Source organism: Dysidea avara, chromosome 14 (assembly GCF_963678975.1).
Source record: "Dysidea avara chromosome 14, odDysAvar1.4, whole genome shotgun sequence".
NCBI lineage: Eukaryota > Metazoa > Porifera > Demospongiae > Dictyoceratida > Dysideidae > Dysidea > Dysidea avara.
In genome coordinates this window covers 455,604-478,038 of record NC_089285.1, presented here as the reverse complement: position 1 = coordinate 478,038, position 22,435 = coordinate 455,604, and the positions used below count along the sequence as shown (strand labels likewise).

General features: G+C 37.2%; 1 protein-coding gene across 1 annotated transcript; it reads left to right on the top strand.

The window, feature by feature from the left end:
- Positions 1-6,600: 6,600 nt before the first annotated feature.
- LOC136244813 (uncharacterized) lies at positions 6,601-7,328 on the top strand. Its single transcript, XM_066036363.1, has 3 exons — positions 6,601-6,816; positions 6,868-6,960; positions 7,012-7,328. Exons 1-3 carry the CDS (start codon positions 6,681-6,683, stop codon positions 7,326-7,328), a joined length of 546 nt encoding a protein of 181 aa, XP_065892435.1. The 5' UTR covers positions 6,601-6,680.
- Positions 7,329-22,435: the final 15,107 nt, after the last annotated feature.

The window sequence follows — 22,435 nt, the reverse complement described above, 5'->3', positions numbered from 1 at the left end:
AACAAGTCCAGTTTAGAGTCAAAAAGCATTCATGTACCACAAATGTGGGTTGCTCAATATGCAATCAAACTCGGCCTTTAAGTCAGCATACGAGTTGTACATACTCGACAAAACTAACACACTACCACAGGTGCTTGCTTCAGGCTGGCGTTGAAGCCCTCTAACTTGTTTAAATCGTACAATAATAGACTCTGCTGAACAAACTGAGCTCCCAGTCACAAACCTTAGAAAACACTGTGCTTGAGCAGGCTGCATGTTGCCAATATATTGCCGAAGATAGGAGAGTACTCTTTCCTCCTTAGGATTACTTGTAGAGTTGTCATCAATTAGTTGAAGAATCTTTGTAGGTGAAGCACTTAGCGAATTGTATATATTGTATAGTTCAGTTAAAGTCATTTCTTCCCAAAATGGTTTATGTATTGAGGGTATCCCTGAATTCATTGCTGCTATTGCAGCAGTTGGCTTGGTTTGATACACGCATTGAACAATTTGAAGTACTACTCGCTTGAGGGATTCAGGTTTAGGAATTTCTCTGCAGTGATAAAAACTCATAAAATTGCTGAGACCCATCACAACATCTGGGCTGAAAGGTAACTTGTTTTCACTTAGGCTAAATGCTCTTCTAATGATGTCAGCATCATAGCAACTCAAGCTTTTAATGAATGTTTCGATAAGTATATCTGGAGGAATATCACCATGTCTAGGAAGCAAAATTTTTGCTAGCACAGGGAATGCAACCCTCACTGGCAAGCAGCCAGCAAGTAGATATCCATGTGAAAGAATTGTACCTACTACTGGGTAAGAGGAAATCCTTGTTCCAAGATGGATTGATGGTGTTAGTAGTGATACTCCGTCAAATAAATTCTTGTACATTTCCTTATAGTATGCTGCAAACATTTCTCTAGTGACACCTCCCAAGTCAATTGCATTTTCATCAATGAATTTGATTTGGACTGGATGCGTGTTTGTTATGTTAGTTTCGGTGAGATACAATGTCATGACATCTTCATAGACAGTTGATCTATTTACTGAGTAGATTCTTCCTTGCACCAAACTGAGGGAGTTCATATATTGTATCCTCTTCACTTTAGCTAAGCATCAAAAGAAATGCATACATATAAGGGGTAACTGAACCTTTATATTTAAGAGGAGAGTTAGAATATAAATACAGAACAGAGTGCAGGATGGGTGGGCAACAGCCCCCTCACTTTTAAGAGTGGAGGGATAGTGCCCACTTATGCCCAGTAGCTATGTACAGCAACTATTGTGCTTTATTTTACAGTAATTGCTACTCATTTGCTACCTTATTCTACCTTGATTTAGTTTCTTGACCTTCCTCCCACTTTATCCCTTAAACCTGCATAATCCAAAAAAACTGGATTTGATATATCATAAACGAAAAATGCACAATACTTTTGTCACTTTACATACATGGTTTTAAACATGCTTATCTTGCAAAGCGTTTATCCAATCTCTTAGAAATAGAGATTTTCTTACTTGCGAAGGCCTACCCTTTATGAACTTTTAACAAACAAGAAACTCACCTGCTACAAAGTATTAAAGCATTTTGTTTCCTTTCGCGTCCATATCTTTAGTGTTATTGTCAGCCATTTTGTCAATCATGTGATATTTGTATATTAACTGAATCACCATCATGTGATGAACAAGATGATGCCCAGAGAATGATACAATGAGCTATGGCTGAGTTATGGCCTTTTCTGTATCTATATGCAAAGGAAGAAGACAAAAAGATAGTTCTTTTGTATTTTAAAGGCATAGAGTGAAGTTCTAGGATGGAAGGATGTGATGACGGATAGTACCATTTAACAGTGGTGTTCGTAGTTTTTATACAGATTTAGCAGTTCTTGTACTTTAGGAGTTTGTTTAAAAGGCTTGCTAGTTTTCTGGATTATGCATTTTCAGTGCTTGCATTTTTAAAACAGCTGCGGGGTTAAGAGTTATAGTACTGTTTTTAGCCCCCTGACAGAATCTACTGATTGCATCCATATATTTTATACATTTGTGCATCGGTTATCAAAGAAGTTAGATACTCTGCAGATTTTGCATTATGCAGATCAGGATAGTCCAATAGAAGAAGGAAACAAAAGCAGCACACAGCCACAGTACAAAATCACCAGTGGTATGTGCTTTTGACAAAGAAAAAGCTAGAACAAAATGGACTACATGCAAAACAATGAGTGTTACAGTAATATAGCTAGCTAGCTGGACATAAAATTTTTTTTTTAAAAGAAGTAGGGTTTGATATAATACACATGGTATAAAAAGTAAGGAAACAAGCTCAAAATTGTTATAGCTGATCCATGCAACAAAACTAAGGAAACAAGTTGAACAAGATTACATGGGTAGTTGCTAAAATGAGGCACATTGTAATCCCTATACTTTGACTAATTGATAAAGCTAGTTTCATCCTTTGTTACTATAAAAGAGAAGCATTAAAAATGAAATTGAAGAATGTACAGAAAAGGTGTATCCATTCACTGGACTGGATCACTGGACTAAAAGTTTTGTTTTCTTACCATTTATATCCAGACTTAACCACAAAAAGTGCTTTAGAAATTGATACCATTCACAATGAGACATACTGTATAATGGGAATGATCTACTATTTCCTCATTCGCGAGAAAACATTTGCGATTATTGCATAAAGTAATTAATAATTGGGCACGCACTCACAACGAATTAATATTTTTTTCTATGGATAGCTAGGGAACGCTTGACTATATGGCTGACTCTGACATGTTGCGTACTACGCATACTAGTAGCCATGTATGATCGCTGTTTCGCTGGAGAAGTAGGCATTCACGATAATGAGCACGGATGATGGCACACCTATAGCCTTGGGGCGGTACTAAAACTGAGGCTAAGACAAGCCATTTCCAGCACAGTGAATTGCTGGGCTGCTATTATACTTGCCCCATTTAGTAGCACTGATTTTTTCACTGTCACTGAAGTTTACATCTCTGTTCGAATCACATGACACGGTCCTGCGCCTCATTGGCTATACCGTTACGGCACATATATAACAGTTTAGCGAGTAGCAAGGTGAGTAGCTACCCGCTTATGCACTCGATACATGAATGCTACATCAACTGATCCATGAAAAAACTTTTTTTAATTGTAGGATAAATATAGCAAGAAAACATTCGCGATGCACCTAAAATCGCGAAATTCGCGATTGTTTTCTTCCGCGAATCATTCCCGTTATACGATATATACAGTGGAACCCCTCTAAGACGGACACCATTGAGGAAATGAAATATGTCCTTTATATGGAGGTGTCTTTATTTAAGGGGTTTTCTAAAATTTAGTTTTAATGCACAAGACCAGACCAAGTGGTGGAGCAAGATGGGTTATTGTACTGTGTGAACCAGATAAGTGATGTTATTGATCGTGGGTTACCTATGGTGTGTGGCCTCTACTACACTATCCAGATAATTAGGCACCACAAATATTTTATAGCTACAAGTTCCCATAAAGACTTGTCCAGATTACTCTGTATTCAATTAGTAATCAAAATTATGGTTGGCTACACAGATTATGTAGTTTATCCTGTAGTGCAGCTTATTCTTAAACTGCACCAGCAGAAGACCTGTGTAAGAACATTAACAGAGAGGTAAGGTTATACAAAGACAGTAAATGTAACAAAAGTTCAAACCAAAGTTATACTATTAAATGGACCACGAAAACTAGCACTTTTTCCAAACATACTTTATAACATCTTTACAGACAGGCTGTATAGGACCAGGTGTCTTACAGGCCTTCAGCACCTGTGCTGCAAAGCCTCAATAAATAAATAGACCAGTTAGCTATACGTGTCTCTAATATGCAAGACAAGGCATAGCTACATGTGTGGTATACTACCGTATAGCCTAAACATTTTGAGGGGGAAAGTTTTTGCTGATTCTCTATATGTGACTGAATTTGACAAAACAAGGCTTCGACACACAAAACTTCGTTAGGAGATATGGCAATTTTAAGTAACCATTATGTAATAACTTCCCAGTGCCTACAGCTGTGCAAACAAAATTGCACCAATTATTCATCTATTTACTAGCTATTACTGAGTTGGTGTATAAATTTCTAATACCCAAAATTTGCCCTGGTTTGGGCAGCTTTTTTCGAGCGGGTAATAATATCACAAGTGGTAGTAATGGGTGGGAAGGTGGGCTTAATATAGGGGTATAAAATGAAGTAAGAAGATGAATGGAATCCAGAAGCCAAGTTTAGGCCCTTCATGGCCCTCAAATCACTCCAAATTGACTGAGAACACTATTGGCGAGCTCTCTGTGAAGTCCCAGCTCACTACACACCATTATCACAAAGCCATGGCCATTTAATGGCACCAATCTCCCACTCATGGCTTTGACAGGGTCGGAAGAAAGCTGCTACAGAAACTAGACTTGCCAGTGCTGAAGGAAGTACAGTGTGGAATATGACAGTGTGTTATACCAGCAATCCATTTCTGGTAAAAACGTAAGTTTGATTTTGTGTGTGTGGAAGCCTGGTTATATGAAATCCGGTCACATATAGTCTAATACATTTTGGGAGTGTTGCAAATAAAATGATCTTTAGCAACATTGCTCAACCTTGAAAATTTGCCACTTGAAATACAGTACTCTATGTAATCACATTAAATTTCAGTGGTTGAAAAAGGTGTCTGGTTGAATAAGGTGTTTGAGTGAATTTTATGCGAGTCCAGTAATCCAGTCCAGTGAATGGATACACCCTGTACAGAAATGACCACATATGTATATAATACTTCCTTAGTTTTGTTTAGATTTTAGTGGGGTTCCTCTACCACAACTATTTTACAGGGAAAGAAAGTGGGAAAGGGGTGACTGCCACTAGTTTTATAAACAAGGTTGTAACACGGCTAAATGCTACACTCCACTTTCAAATCAGATACAAACCTCATGGGTGTGTTACAACTATTCTTACAGGACCCACAGACCCATCATTTACATATATAATATTATGTGACCCACGGAGTGAAAACCCAACTTGTATTTCCCTCAAATATCGTTTTATGACTTTGCTGCTATCTAGAGGGAAAAACCAATGGGTTGTTCAAGTTTCAGCTTCATTTGGTAAGTGCCTTTTGAGTTATACCGATAAATAACAAGAAGAGCAAAACAATTGTGTCATTCTATTCACCATGAACTAGGGCATTCATCAAGGTATAGTTTTTGGCCTAAATACACCCATGCTAATGCTATGCAATCAAAATGTTGATAAGAAAGGTTAACAAACCTTGCTGGAGCGTAGTCATAAATTCAGGTGCGGTACTGGCAGCAAATCCTGATGCATCCTCTGATCTCGGTAGATTTTCAGATTGCATTGATCCCATTGTGGTTGCTGACCCTACTGGTTGATCTGAAATCATTGGTGGCTGTAAAAATTAAATTAATGATTTTAAACTGCTTAAACATCATTACATACTTCACAATCTTCACGATCACTTGATTCACATTCAGACGTTGCCTCATCTGGAGTGTATGACCCAGTACCTACATCCACACGAACAAGTGAACCATTCCTTAGATGAAACGAGAGTGGATCCTCCCCACAAGGAATTTCCTCTTTGGTAGGAAAGGCAGTGCATACTTTAAATGGAGGGTCCACACCACAGATAGCGAAGACATAATCATATAGATCCTACACATAAATACATTTTAAATTATTAGCTCAGAAGAAACACAATATAGGCTGCTCATAAAAGGTGAGTATACACATACATCTAATAGCTTATTAATTAGCATCCTACATGAGGCAAAGAATCTGTAACTATTCAAATGTTTTTAAAGATTCTTGTATATAGGCGTTTAATATGAACAAGGATAAAAAAAAAGTAGCTGAGAGTAATTAGTACTATACAACTATCTTCATGGTCAAAACCAAACCACTTTTTTCAATAGGTAGGAAAATAAAACTCATTGAAAACGAAAAGGTGAAGTGGTCAGAGACTAGTACACAACTGAAATCATGCCTAGCTGAGTTGCATATCCAATATGTGCAATGATTCCATCCTTCCATAGACAGCACAATACTAAACAACAAAGCTGACAAACAATAAACACAACACAACAATGTAACTTGTGTTTAACTACCATATAGTAAAAACTTTGGTGGTAAAGCATCTTTGGTTAGTCTGGTTCAATCGCCAAAGTTTTTTCCCATCATTTTAAAGCAATCACTCATGAGCAGATACAATGAAACCACATTGCATTGATGAAATCAGCCCTGCAATATTTCAAACCACTACCAAGTGATAAGAGAATGACATAGTTCATTTCCCACAAGGAATTCAACCAAATGCTTTGGTAACATGATAGCCAGAACCCCAGAACACTGTAAAACTAAACATTGCAATCATATACACACTTGTACATGGTAGGGTATATACCACTCAAATATAACATTATCTCACAAGAGTGCAAACAATTAAAACACTCACTAATTAACCCTTAAACGCGCACGCGAATTTACGAAATATTGCACTGAAATCGCAAGGGCCATTTAAGTGGCCCTCCATATTTGGCACAGAGGTGCGCGCGCTGGGATTACGTGATCATGAAACGGTTTAGTGCAACGGAAAGCCACGTTTCTGGGCTTTAATTCGAGCTCAAGAACTTTGTGCTGTGATTAAAGATAAGCGAGATATGGATGAAAATACTGTTGTTCATCAACTTTTCTATAGCAACACCGACGATGACTGGAACAACTCGGACGAAGAGGACTCTTTTGTCCATGGAGAAGACTCTTTTGTCCTTGATAGGCTTACCAGGGAACAAGACGGTAAAATGGCGGACAGATGAATCGGTCCTATCACTTCGCCTGCCATTATAGATGATTATGGCGATGTGGAAGAAAATGATAGTGAGGAAGAGTTCAGCAAGGACGAAGAAGACATTGAGGAAGAAACAAACGATGATTATGAAGGTATAATGCTTTTCACATGTTTTATAACTTGAGTCCTGCTTCTTCTAATAGCTGATGTGAGATACTGTGAAGGTCATGACGAGTCAAGTGATCCTGGACCATCTGGGCTACATAGTGGAGTGAGTGACGGTGGGTTGGGTAGCCTGGAAACTGAATACCCCTGTAGTGGTTCTCCTGTGGCTTACCATGGCTCTCCTGCTGGTTCTTCCCTGCGCTCTCGTTCTTCTCCACATGCCCCATTTTCACCTAGTGATAGAGGCAGGGACTACTCACCATCTCCATCTGATCCTTTCTCTGGTAGAAATAGAGGGAGAGGTAGAGGAAGGGGTAGAGGAACTGTGTCTCCAATGGATCTTGTGCCTAGTTGAGGTAGGAGGAAAGGTAATGGTAGGGGTAGAGGTAGGGATTTGGCTATCGATAATGCTTATACTCTAGAGTGCTGTTTCACACCCGTGAATGATCATAGACCATCAAAAGCTTTAGGGAGCAACTGGCTACTAAACTTTTATGTCAACATAGCTCACACCAGCATGGAGGACGTCAATCACAGGCTCTTCCACCTCAATTACCTGCGAGGCTTGAGGAACGCCATTTCATAGAGAACCTTGGGACTGACGGTGACTGTGCAGTGTGTTCTGACCGGAAGACACATAGAAAACGTACTAAGTATGGCTGCGTAAATTGTGGAATGGTTCATTTGTGCCTTGAAAATTGTTTTAAGATATACCACACCAAGGAAAACTATAAATAAATAAGGGGTGTATGCTATTTACTGTGTCTTAGACTTTTTACAGGTTCAGCCGATGTATATAGTTTAGATGTGTTGACAGTATTATCTGTTTAGTTATGTACAGAGGTGTTTGTAATTCAGGTTTTTCCACGATTGTGTTTTTTTTTTCTCTGAAATCACTTGGATCGGTGGTTTCTAAATGAGGCAAACCCTTTACTGAGTAAAGATCCCAGCTCTTTAGTGTATATATTTCATGTACATTTTATGTTTGAAAAGTTATTCAAATTCTAATGCTAATAATACTTTATGTTTGAGGAACAGTGCATGATAAAATGGATTGCTGTTGGTATTTGATTGACCAGTCACCAGAATACGCCTTGGCAGCACGTTGAAATGCCACAGTGATTGTGTTGGAGTTCTTTGTTACATGCCTACAGGGTAAAAATAATTATGAGAATACGACAATTTTTTTTCAATTCACAACTACCTGAGAGGTGTAGCTATGTCACTGGAATTTCACCACCTTGTATCAAGGGTACCACCCTTTCTAAACACCAAGTGTTGAGGCGAATGGACAGAGGAGCTGCCTACCATGATGATTATTTCCAAATGATGCGCATATTGCTGTGGATAAATGGAGAAGTATTATTGATAAAAACATAATAATAATATTGGATAAACCCCAGGTTATCCACCATCTGTGTACCAAGTTACAAGCTGATACATCAAGGATTTTCACAGATACAGTCGTGTAAAGACGTGCGGTTACTTTGCACAATTGTGTGAATACCACAAGTTTTTTCTAAAATTCATAAATACCTGAGAGTTGCAGCTATGTCAATGGAATTTCACCACCTTGTATCAAGGGTACAACTCTTTCTCGACACCAAGTATTGAGGCGAATCGCCAACGGAGCCACCTACCATGACGTTTATTTCCAAGTTATGCGCATATTACTTCGGATAAATAGAGAAGCATTAATGATAAACAATTGATAGTCACGATGGGTAAACCCCAGGGTATCCACCATCTGTGTACCAAGTTTCAAGTTGATACGTCGAGGATTTTCAGAGATACAGCCTTGTAAAGACGCGCGATTATTTTCGCGAAAGTAAGCATAAACTTTCGTGCGTTTTCAGTGTAATAAATAATAGGGCCATTATAATGGCCTTTGCGCGTTTAAGGGTTAAAGGGCATGGCACCCATTTTGCTCACCAGTATTCATCCCGTTTCGTTTGGGATGAATACATGCAAGCAAAATGGGTGCCATGTCCTGTAATTGACTAGCTTTTAATTGCTTGCACTCTCATGAGATGACATTACATTTGAGTATATAGCACCGTACATTCATAGCATAGCTAGCACACTTACTAAACTATCATGTGCTCAATCAGAAGATAGGAATTAAGGTGGAGTCTCTATTCTCCAAAGTTTTTTCCTCTAATTTTTCAATAGTGGCTTTTCACCAAACCGTTTTGCTGCCAAAGCTTTTACTACTATACGATACTGTTTGTAACGACTATGTGCACAAAGTTACTCCATTGCTTCCAACATACAATTTCAAGGCCACTAATGTGTATCACTGATAATTAGACAATGAAGCAATTATTCTTAAACTATTGTGGTGCAGAGATATCAAGCATGGACGTAGCTAATTGTCAGTCATCAGTTAATTACCAATTATTGATACTTAACTTTTTAAAAATTAATGGGCTACATACAGAAAACAGCTGTTAAATGCTAATCAACATCAATACTGGTTCATAATAGTAATCACCTATGCTATGTTTTCCAAAATCCTAATAGAACACTCACCCAAACACCACCTAAAAACCTCTTCCAACATTTAAAGATACCCTAGAAGTTGATTTGGAAGAGGTTTAGGTACAAAAGCAAATATGAAGTCAAAAGTACCTGATAACAGTACTTTTTTAAAGAACTAAAATCTGTCGCTTTAACCCATTTTGTTCATCTTATTATTTTTCCACAGGACTAGAGCAAAATGTGAGTACTATTGGGGGATAAAAACTACATATCTTTCCTTCCTAGGTCTTTCTTCAAGCCCATGACCTATATGTGACCGGATCTGCAAAAACCCAACATAATAGCACATTTTTCGAATTCCTGTTTATTAGATATTTGTAATCTACTTAGCCAAGTGTACCTTCTGGCAAAGTTTCAGCCTATCACATACTATCGCTTTGACGTGGTGTAAACAAACACTCATAACTTCCGTATCCTTGGGTCTACTGCACCGAAACAAAGATTTTCCAACTCCTCGTGAGTAAGCGAATAAGATGATATCCAGGTTTTTATTGTTAGTCCCTTTGTTTACTAAAGAGGCATTCAAAAATTTTACAGAATTTTTTCAATAACATACTCAAATATTTCATCCAATGTTTTCAATGCTTTATACTGGAAATTTAGGCTTGCGCTATTGTGTTGGGTTGTCGCAGATCCGGTCACATATACCATATAAGTCATGGACATGTCCATTTTTACCCATTCTCAAGCAAATTTGCTTTATGTAGGTTCACTGCGCCATTGATCTTCTGACTTAGTCTCCGCAAGGGTAACCAATGTGTTAAAGGTGTTAATAAGTATCAAATATCAGAAGCCATACTGCTGCTGACCACATTCACACATGCTGTAATGCTATCTCTAGTTAAATGTATCAAAGTTGTAGTTGTATTGTGTACAAAGTTTAATACAGCTACATGACCATGTTTAGTACTGTGTAATACCAGCACCTTTTATTATTATGCTATATAGCTATAAAGGTAAATAAAGTAGTGTAAAGCAGTGATGGAGGAAGGTATGAAAAGTTGGGGGGGGGGGGGGGAGGGGTGAGTATAGCCATTATGGCTATACATGCATAGGGTGCAAAGCACACTCAGATAAAGCATGCTCCCCTTCTAGGGGGTCTGGGTATACCCCCCAGAAATTTTTTGAAAATTAAGTGCTATGAGATTGAATCTGGAGGCAGTTTTACTTGATCACAGTAATGCTAGATAAATAGTCATAAAGCAAGTAGGCACTGCTATAATTCAGCATTAAATTCTTGACCTTTTAGCCACTACAGTGACTCTGTAAAGACGCTTACAAGCGTATACGGTGTTGATCACGTAATACATCTATGACGTCACAAAACAAAAGCATATTTGTTGGGGGTTTCTGGCCCTGCTTTTTGAAAGTTAGGGGGGGGGGGGGGCTTTAGCCCCTGTAGCCTCCACCTTCCGCCGCCAATGAAAAGTAATTTTAAAATTTTAAACATGGGAATAGAGATCACTGAAAAAAGTTAAGAAACAAGAGTCAAACAAGCCAGCATGTTAAACACACAGAGATATCTATTTATTGTAGTGCTTGGTGGTATTGAAATTTGAGACAAATATTATTAGATTTACGTAGCTAAAGTCTTTGAGCAGGCAGGTGTCCTACAGACCTTCAGCACTTGTGCTGTAAAGCATTAATAAATAAATTAAAAAAGATTACCTTGACTGTGGCAGATATTGAAAACTCATAACTGACTCTCTCGCTTGATAGTTGAATTGCCAGGGAAAACCCCAGACCAGGGTTATAGGTATCCACAACTTTCCTCGTGGCAACATTGAACTTTTTGGCCTTTAAGTACCGCAAGGAACAGAAATCCTAAAATATACAATAAACAAATAAAACAGCACAATGAAAGGAACTCAATGCTATGTTATATAACTAGTAGTTGTTAACACTCATTCTTGGCCACACCAAGTATCAACTGTACTGTTAAATTGATTGCCAATTTGTGTTTTTTGTTTATTGTGAACCACAAATAGTAGGGATTGCTTTGGAATTTTTGCCTAAGAAACCAGGCACCTACAAACCACCTCAGAAAGTAGACTTGGTTATGTCCCTATTTGACCCTACCATCAAGGCAAACTAGGATGTGGTTTACATTACCACCTCAGCAATCCCTTCTTAATGATCCCCATTCCCCTTTCTAAAATTACATTTTAAATCTATCTACTTTATTAATAGTTTACAACCAGAGCTCGGCAGTATTGGAATTTGAATACACGGTATTAGTAACAGGAAAACATCGCGGTATATAGTTAGCTTGTTATTGTAACTATTGCATCATTTCTTGGGCCTAGTATGAAGCAGTATCGTCCCAAAAACTAAAAAATATATAGTTCAGTACAAGTAGGCATGTGTTGTAATGTAACAACCTCAAGTTTTTGTTTAGGGTGTGTCTGCTAAACCATCAACAAATTGGATAATTAAACACCAAAGGCTGGGTTAAAAGCAATCCTATATCGGTATTCATCGATATAGCGGTATTTTGATATATCGGTTATCGAATGCTGTCACGGTATGATAATCGGTTATGATAATTTATCACGATAAACGGTATTACTGGTATATCGCAGAGCACTATTTACAACACAACTGAGTGCTGAAGGTCTGGTCCTACAGCCTGTTTATTTGTGTTGACTAACCCTTCTACATAGTACAACCAAGTTGTTTTCATGTGACCAATAACTATACCACAAGGACCTACATTGAAAATCCATGAAATTGGTGTGAAAGCTAGTTATTTTTTTGAAGCCATAAACATTAAAAGATAAATTATTAAAAACATGAAGGTTTCAAAGTATTCTAAGTTAATTGATGGTTCCTGGTATACTGCACAGCTGTAGTGGGAGACACACCCATAGACAAGAATGAAACCTGCAAGTTAATATGATCTGGTTCAGGAAGGTAAAGAGGAGAACAGCAAGCAAGCGTTTCAATTTTGTGATCAGAGATTTGTAAGTTCTGAAATGCTTAACAAATAAAGGATTTGGCAATCATCGTTATACACACACTTAATATGCTTCTTAAAATTACCTTCTTTCCTTCATTTTGTAAATTAAGACCTGATGGACCTGGCTCATCATCATACTTCTTCAAAGGTAACTAAAATAGACAAAATTTACAAAATAAAGATAGAAGGATTTGGACTAGGGCTGGGACAAAGCTTCGAATGTTTTGTGGGTTCGAAGGCCAAGTATAACTTCGAATTATAAAAAAATATGCTTTGAAAATTCATAATGCACTCAGTCTACAAAAGAATTATAAAATAAACTTTGTTATCATTATTGTAGCTACTTACTCATCTAGCGTGATCAATGTTCGTCCCTTCGTAATCAATCTTTGTGTGCCACACCCATTTTTGAACAATCACAGTTTAGTTTGCTACCATAGTTGTATCCTTAAAAAACACCTGATAAAGTGATAGATAATGCATGGAAATGTCCTTTTTAGCCATTAGTTAGCATTACCTACCCATGATAGCAATGTAGCAGACATGCCCATTTGCAATCGATCAATCGCATCATTCAGTACTATTGCTATGTACTTTTCAAATCCTTACCAACTTATTAAATACAAAACTCAAGAAGGATGTGCATAAATACAAGAAAATGCAACTTAAAAGCTAACACCAAAGCTTCGAATGTTTGAATGCTTTATCAGTGAAAGTTATGTTTGAAGGTAAATTTCATTATTCGTCCCAGCCCTCATTTAAAGAGTTCATAAATGCACTTGCAAATGAATGCATGCACTTTTAACATAACTACTCAAATATACCTTCTTTTCTTCTTCGGCCTGTAAATTAAGACCTGATGTATGTGGCCCATCATCATACTTCTTCATAGGTAACTAATGTAGACATACAAACTTAATAGAAAAATACTGTATAGAGAGAAACTTTGGTGGGGGTAAACTTCGGCAGATAAGCTCGTTTATGACATTTTTGTTTTCTACAGGTAAAAAACCAATGGACTGTTGAAGTTTCAGCCATTTCTGTTAAGTGGTTTTGGAGTTAAAGCGATACACAAGAGTAAAACAATCCATTTGTACAGTACTTATATGAAAAAATTACAGATGCTCATTTAATTGATAATAACTCTCAAATGCAATGGACTACGGAGTTGGGACTTGTGCCATTCTGTTTACCATGAACTGGGGAATTCATCAAGGTATAGTTTTTGACTTAAATACACCCATGAAGACTGTTCAAGCTTAATAACGGCGATGATCAAGTTACATTTTACCGCAACATAAACACATGTAACTCACCTTTGCTCCATGGTACAGAAACAAAACAAAACTACTGCCATTAGATTATTCAATTTGAGTCTTCCTTTACTGTTTACTAAAGTGATTAAAACGTTTATGTAGCACGTGTTTTTACCCAATGTATTTCAATGGCATTTACCTCTAAAACAGAATTATGCAAACAAGCTATTATCGATTAAATGAGCGCCTGTAATGTTTTTCGTATAAGCACTGTACAAATCACTCAGCAGGTCACTTATTGCACCAAGGAGTTGTACTGTAACAATGTAGCATTGTAGCAATTTTGCATAGGAACAAGAAGATAGCTATCACATAGTTACACAGATTAGTACCATGTTTATAATACAGTATGTATAGGGATCTGCTGTTTAGGGTTTCTACTACCCAGAAACTAGCTTCACTTCCCTTTATGACAGCTTGGCAGTATGGATCAGGCTTGATGTCTTCAGACTAGTAGTGTGCGATATATCGAAATCACAATAATTTCTCGATGTATCAGAATTTAATATTACAAAATGCTGATTTCAATATTAATCACATAGTGATTTAATTTGCCATACATTAGTCCCAATAGTAGGAGTGCAATTAATCCCAAATCGCATGGCCTTGTTTCTGTAATTGCACTGTAAAGTAGCCAATAAAATAGCGGAATAACAGAAGCCTTTTAAGTGCAACAAGAAAGTGATATAATGAATAGCCAATCAAATAAGCTGACAATAGAAGCCTTTTAAGTGCAACATAAGTAGTCATTTTGAGTAGCCAATCAGAAATTGCTGACACGTGAAGCCTTTTAAGTGCAACAACAAATGATGTAATACAAAGAAGGATGATGCAATCACCTGGTAGAATTTAATGGCCACATAGAACTGGATAGATGTGTACTACAAAACACGAAGGGTGGTCACTATGTGATTAGTAGGCAATCACACGCGTTTTCGTGCAATTATGGAATAATTGTACTCGTAACAGCCAAATTGCACTCGGCTTCGCCTCGTGCAATTTTGACTGTTACTCGTACAATTATTCCCTAATTGCACTCAAATGTGTGTGATTACCTATACTAATTTATTACTAAGATATTAATCTATAACTATCAATGTATTGAGATATTTTAAAGTTATAGCATCTTGGTCTGTGATTGCACAATCACGTTAGAAATGAAGGTCAGTGGTATGCAATTTGGCTATTTTAAAAGCTTATCTACCAAGTTTTCTAGGCTTGTTAGCTATGTAATAGTTTTGGTGAATCTATTGTACTTAAAGCATGTTTATAAATATCGGCCTCCCACACTATTTAATAATTGAGTCAATATTGCAATATTTTACTGATTACCAATCAATAAAGACTAGTGCTGAGTGATACTGAAAAATAGAAAACAGTAACAGCCAATAAAATCCAGACAAATATGTTAGGTTAGCTGGCTACCTCTGCCCACAAACATTGTCACACCTGGTGATCCTCTAAACATGGGACAAACATGCCCACAAACAGAGGAAGGTACAAACACTGGACTCATCCGTCTGGTGTTATTTTAGTTTTTCATAGCATTTTCATCACTTTTGTAAGGAAGACCGCTGGTACATTTTCTTCAACACTTGTTCTAGTCATAAGTGCCTGAATGTCAGTGTGACATGTCCCAAGAAATTTGCATCAGTGATGGTATTGGAAATCTATTAGTGAAATGTTTTGGTAGAGAATGTATTAAGTATAGGCATTTCTTTTTACACATACAGCAACAAACACAGTCCTGTACCCTAGGATATAAAAAATAAAATCAAAACCCAAAACACCAGTACAGTGATCCAGCCCACTGTTTGTACCTTCCCCATGGAGACAATAATGCCCAGACAGTATGGCATGGCAGTATTAGAAAAAACAATTGCTGGCCAGATCAAAGTAGCATTGGAGCCAAAGGGTTGTTTGCTGAAGTAAAACACCCTTGGTTGAATACACAGTGGGATATAGTCTGAGAATGCATGCCCACATGGGTGGTCTCAAGAATCTGTCTAATTAAATCCTTTTCTTGCTAATGTTAAACTAGCAACTGTCACACATATTAAAGAATATAAACATGTAAGAATTGTGGGGTATAAGAATTGTGGGGTATAATTTGTTAAGAGTTTGTTTACATGTGTCTGTCGGCTTTCCAATTCTGCAAATGTTCAGTGCTTTCTTTGTGTTATCTTTGGTATTTGCCTAATGAGAAAACATATGCAGTACACATGCAGTTGTCATTATAGCATACTACTAAATTCACCCAGACAAATCATGAGGCAAAAAGAGCCTGTATGATTGTGGTACAAGTGTATATGACTCAGAATAAAATAATTGCTAAAAGCAGTAGCTAGCTGTGTGCAATGTGATTGCTATACGTTAACGCCGAACAGCTATAGCTAGCATATAGCAATGAATGAAACCATGCTATAGACCAAGTGGGCGGAAAATGCGAAGCAATAAGTCTACTTGCACTCACCTACGTACACGCACATGCACACACACATATATACACACACCTGGACTAGCGTGAAACACAATGAAATAGCTATGTAGTTAGTCATGTGCATGCATGCACGAAGGTAAAGTCTAGTAGAACATACCATACCTTCAAGGACAGCTTAGATGATTCTCCTGCAGCGGTGGCTACATGTGTGGAACCCAGCACCGTGACAAGGATAAATGCACGATCCGGTATCTGAGCGCCTTCACCTTGCAAAGTTTCTGAAATATCAGTGTATTCTCCTCCCCAATCCTCGTTCTTCACTTTTAAATGCAATTTTACACTGGAAGACGGAAGCACATCTCGAAAAGCAAGTCTAATTGCCTCAGTCAGCTCATGAACTTCATCAGTTTTTCCTGGACGTCGCTGGTACGAAACTGGCCGACTGTGTACACCAAACGTTATAAAAGGCGATTTAGCACCACTCATTGTGCCGACGTGAGGTACTCACATACAGTAATCCTTTCACGTTGAACTAATATAATCACGTCGATGATGTTAAATACAATATTAATAGCTGAAACTACAAAAGATAATACAGAAGTGTTAAAGTTACGTCATACATTACATCACGGTAAATCATGACAGCACTGCTGACACTACCTATAGGAGACTTCATAGATTTGTCCCAGTCAAAACAACTAAGCGCAAAAATAGGATTCTCAGATTTTCATTGCTCATATCGTTGTAAAATTTTCAGCTCTTAGTAAGTATAGAATTGGCTTTACAATGCATGCAAGTTACAGAATACAAATATTCTGTTCTGGTACTGATATACGACTTGTTGTGTGATAGGTTGTAGTTGTTGTTATTGAGTAAGTGCTGTCAATATAACTGTACCAGTACATATTAGCAAAAATGTGATTATTAAGACACTTAACTAGCCAGACTCAGAAAATCCAATCACAGAATATGCCTGCAGCCAGTCAGTCCAGTGTTCCAGTCCAATGAACAGTAACACCCATTGTGGCTTGTACTCTATTCATCAAAGGAAGGTACAAACACTGGATTAGACTGCTGTTTTTTTGTTGTTTTTTTTTGATTGCATTTTTTTACATTCCAGGGTACAGGGTTGTGTTTGTTGTTGTTGTTGTCTTTCCCCTCAGTAATGCCAACTCAGTACATTCTCCACTAAAGCACCCTATTGCAGACTATGTACTTTCTATAGCATGCCTAATTTCAAAGCTGAAAGTGTACGTTGATAGCAAATGTTTTTAATTTCTGTGTTTGATCCCCAAATGTGAGTGTTATATTATTATCAGTGTTGGGCAAGTTACTTTGTAAAAGTAACTAGTTACATAATTTACATACACTGTTAAAAATAAGGAGTAACTGTTACTCCCCTAGGGGAGTTCCCAGTGTAGGGAGGATTTAACACCCCTATATTTTTGTGGAGAGTAACTAACACCCTGCAAAGGAGTAACAGGAAATTCAACCCTTTGAAAAATCTATTGTAGGGAGTTTTAGTTACTCTAGGAGAGTTCACATAAGTATGCAAGGTGTTTCCTTTATTCTACAAATGACTCTGTATAAAATCTCAAATGATGTTAAAGACATACAGCAAAACTGTAACAAAATGTTTACAATATCCAGCTTTATAATATTGGAAAGTCACTCAAGAGATTAGTAGCAAGGCTTCATTTCATCATCAGCAAACGACACTTCACTGCCACTTCACTGGAGTTACTGCCTGTCACATGACATGTTATCAGCTGTAGTAAATAGCAGTACAGTAAAGAAATATTCAACAATCACACACTTGTTACCTGTATGGCTGAAGGTACATCACACGCAGTTGCCAACAAAGTTGCCAAAACAATTCTGCCAGACCAGCAGCATTGGTAGTGTAAACTAAAATAACCACAGTTGCTATCATGCAATCATGCAAAACAGCACATTTTTGCTACCTGGAGTTCATCATTTTGTTTGTCTACTTGTTCACTGATTTCTTGTGGCACCTGTAATATATGTTTACAAATTGATGCACAGTCACTGTGTGTTAGCACACTTACTGGATGTTGTTTAAATTCTATGTTCTCAGTGACATTGAGACATCCGTGCTAAAAAAGTAAATATGTGCTTACGTAACTATAAACATCATCTCCTTACAGGTCTTGGAAAGTTGATGAAGTCGAAGACACACAATGTACATTGTATCATAAAGATTCTTGTTAACTGCAGACGATATATCTTACTATATAGTTAATTCCAGTGAATCTGCATGTAATTATGTAAAGACACTGACAATGATACAGGCTACTGACCTTACCAGCAATATCATTGTGTCCGGCTGCTAACGTCAACTGAAAGCAGACGGACATGATATGTACGCCATGTTTAAACTAGGTGGATTTCCTGTCCTCCCTCAAGTCTTCAACTTCTTACACACTGAATACTAGTAGCTAGCGGTGAGTGGGCTGAATACTGTACGTACTAGTCAGTGATACGGCTGAGTCCGCCGAATTTTATTCTCTTTCCCTGCGGAGTCTTGAACTATTTCTGCTGTGTCACGATAAGGCGCCTAAACCCTCACGAGCAGTAGTGACTTCCGTTGGAGCCAGTTTAATAAACTCGGCGTGTCACACGAGACGATTCAGATATGAGCTCAAACGTGCCTGAAGAAAGAATGAACGAGATAGTGAACGTCCAGTAATTATTCACGAACAAGTAATCACTTTAGTATCACCTTTTAAGCACTAAAATTCCTCAGAGAAACAAACCGCTTTCAACTACTCAACACGGTTCTGTTGTTAAAGAATCCGTTTCTATGGTAATATTCTTCACTCTAAATAATACGCTTGTAATAGAAATGGTATTTAATAATTATACATACGTATTTCAAATATTCTTGAGTAACGATTTGTCCTCCTGCTTTCGTACTGTCTGTTTCCTTCACTATGTCTTGGTTAGTCTGTAAAATAAAACATGAGTAAATGGCTGCCATTGAAAAGGAAACCTAAATAATTACTTTCCTTTTTACATTGAGTGGCTAGAATTGAACTGGCTAGTTAATGGAGAAAATATCATAGTGAGACAGCTATAAGTGGCTCATCATTCAGTTCAGCTATGTGGCCTCACTGAGTAGCTAGCTATATATATATATATATATATACTGGCTCACTGAGTTCACCTTATAGTTACTAGCTAGCTGGTAATGGGAACTCTTCAGTTTGGTGCTTTCACTTACTTGGAGTTCTCTTTACCCTTAGTGGGTTACTGTTAGCTACTCTCCTAGTAATCCGAACTCCCCTTTTAGAGTAAAATATTTTACTCCCATAGTTACTGTTACTCCCCTGTTTTAATAGTGTATTACTTGCAACTGAACTATTTAGTTACAGTTACATATTACCAGTAACTATAATAATATTGGGCAATTGGAAACAGTGGAAATGGAAAGTGGAAATGGAAAACGGAAATGGTCAAATCGTCATATAAATGTATCCTAGAGTGAAACCCTTGTTTAGTGGCCACTTCTTAAAGACCACCTTCTTATAAAGACCATCTCTGTGCAGAGACCACTTTATAATTAGATCTCCATGGCATACTGACCACTTCATGGTCACCTTTTATAAAGATCACCTCTTTGCAAAGACCACCTCTTCACATTGCAATAATAGCTAGGTTCCAAACATCATATGTCAGACTGCTTTATCAAAACAGGTAAAAGACTATAACTATATATAGGCTCTTTGTTGATACAGTAGATTTTAGTGTACTAGCTACATTTCACTTGCATGGAATACTTTTGTATGACACATTCAGTACCATAGTATTATCTATGCTGGTACAAACTAAGCGATGATGGTATATGACTTGAGTGAAGTGTGGACAAAGAGATGACATTGATTTGAGCCATGAAATACATGTTTGAAGCTTACCAAATATTACCATAAGGATTTACAGAGGTAACATGAGCCCTCTTCAAAACAAAAATCAAATCTATATTATTACTAAAACTAAAACTGCTTACAATATAGCAAGATACTACTTCTAACACTATATGCAACAAAAATATCTATATCATATAGTTACGTACATACTATTAAATCTATAACTAATAAAAACTGTTTGACCAAAATTCACACTCAATAATGTAGGTACTAGGTAGTAGTGATAGCCTATAGTATGCTAACCATTTTTGTTAATGGTCACTGTAATTTAATACTTTTAGCTAATGGCTACATTTATTTTTATATCTATTGTGAATGTTGGTCCATTAGTTATTTGGTACCTATTGTGTGGTAAAACTATCAAGGGTAAATTTTCTACTAATTTGAAATTTCATTTAAGAAAGTGTCATACTGAAGAATATAAGCAACTTGAAGAAGAAGAGAAGACACAGAAGGAAAAACAAAAGCAGAAAGTGAAGAAAAAGAAATGTACTAGTTCATCTTTAATCCAGAAAAGTTTGATAGACATTGAGCAGCATAAAAGGAAATATGAAGAGGAAAGTGCTAAACAGAAATCTATAACACAAGCTTGCTATATTTATTGGAAGCTCAAATGTTGCCATTAGTCTAGTTGAAAATACAGAGTTTCGGAAATTGATATCTGAGCTAAATTCACACTATCAAACACCAGGTAGGTCTAAAATTGGAAAAGAAATAGATCAAATTTATTCTAAGTTAAAACATGACATTACAGAATCTCTTAACTTGGCAGAAAAGATTTCATTTTGTGTAGATGTGTGGTCCAAGAAAGGAATGAGTGCCTCTTTTCTGGGTTTGACTGCTCACTATTACCACAGAGAAAAGAAGGTTAAATGTAATGAGGCAATCGCAGTTCGTAGATTTGAGTCACCACATACAGCAGATCGTGTGTCACAGTTGGTAGACACAATATTAGAAGGATGGCATATCCCTTATTATAAGGTTTTCCGCATTCTAACGGATAATGGCAGTAACATGCTGGCTGCTTTTAAGCAAGATGTTCAGCTACACAAAAATGATGAAATGACGGATGAGACGGATGACATATCAGATTTGCAGATAATTGATACACCAGGTATTACTAATGACAACATGCAGACAGATGATGAAATAGAAGGGGAAGAGCCTGTAGCTGAATACACTCTACAAGTAGATGAAAACCAGTCTGGGAATTATGTAGAATGTGAAATGCAGCATGAAATTGCTTTTGCTGGATACCAACGTGTGAGTTGCTTTGTACATACACTTCAACTTGTTGTCCATACTTATGATAAATCATTACATTTGAAGACAACGATGGACAAAGCTCACAAACTGGTAAACAAGATTAACAAATCTGTCAAGGCTACAGAGAAACTCATTTAAATGAGTTGAAAAAAATTAGTCAGTGCTTGTCCCACCAGGTGGAGTTCCACTTTTTTAATGATATCTCGGCTTCTTGAAATTAAAGCATCTGTTGTATCTGTTTGTGAGGAGTTGGGGTGGGAATGTCTCGAGTTATCAATGGAAGCAACTTGAATCAGTAGAAAATCTACTCAAGCCATTTGCTCAATACACGACTTTAACGTCTGGTGAAGACAATACTACCATTTCATTGGTAATCCCAATATTGCTGGAGCTTCAGATGCACTTAGACGATGAGGTAAGCAGAGTAAAATGTCACACCGTGTCTTATAATACTATAGACACTCATGTAAATACTATTGTAATTATTGCATAACACTTGTATAATGCAATTTACTTGCTATTTTATATCTCTACTCGGATTGCAAACAAATTTACCCCAACCATGAATGTTGCTAAAAAGATGTTGGAAGATTTGAAGGAAAGATTTCTTTATGTGACCAATCCAGATGATACAAAATTTGATCCAATTTTTGTAACAGCAACTTTCTTAAATACAGCATATAAAGAAATATTAGAAGACACCGAAATACAAGCAGCAGAAGAGTGCTTCAAGAAGCTTTGCACACCATCAAAGCCACCTGAATCTCCAAGATAACTGCTGGAAGATGATGATGCTACTTATCAGATGTGGAAGTAGATGAACCTCAGGAAGTGAGCCTCCGACTAAACGCCCCAAGTTGCTTTCAAGAGTAGCCTTGCTGTTGAAAGAAAAACAAAAATGCAAAGATGACAGAAACAGTACCGCTTCTTTGTCTCCAGAAGAGAAAGAAATTTAGCGTTACAAGCAAGAAAATTTTACATTTGAGCTTGAAG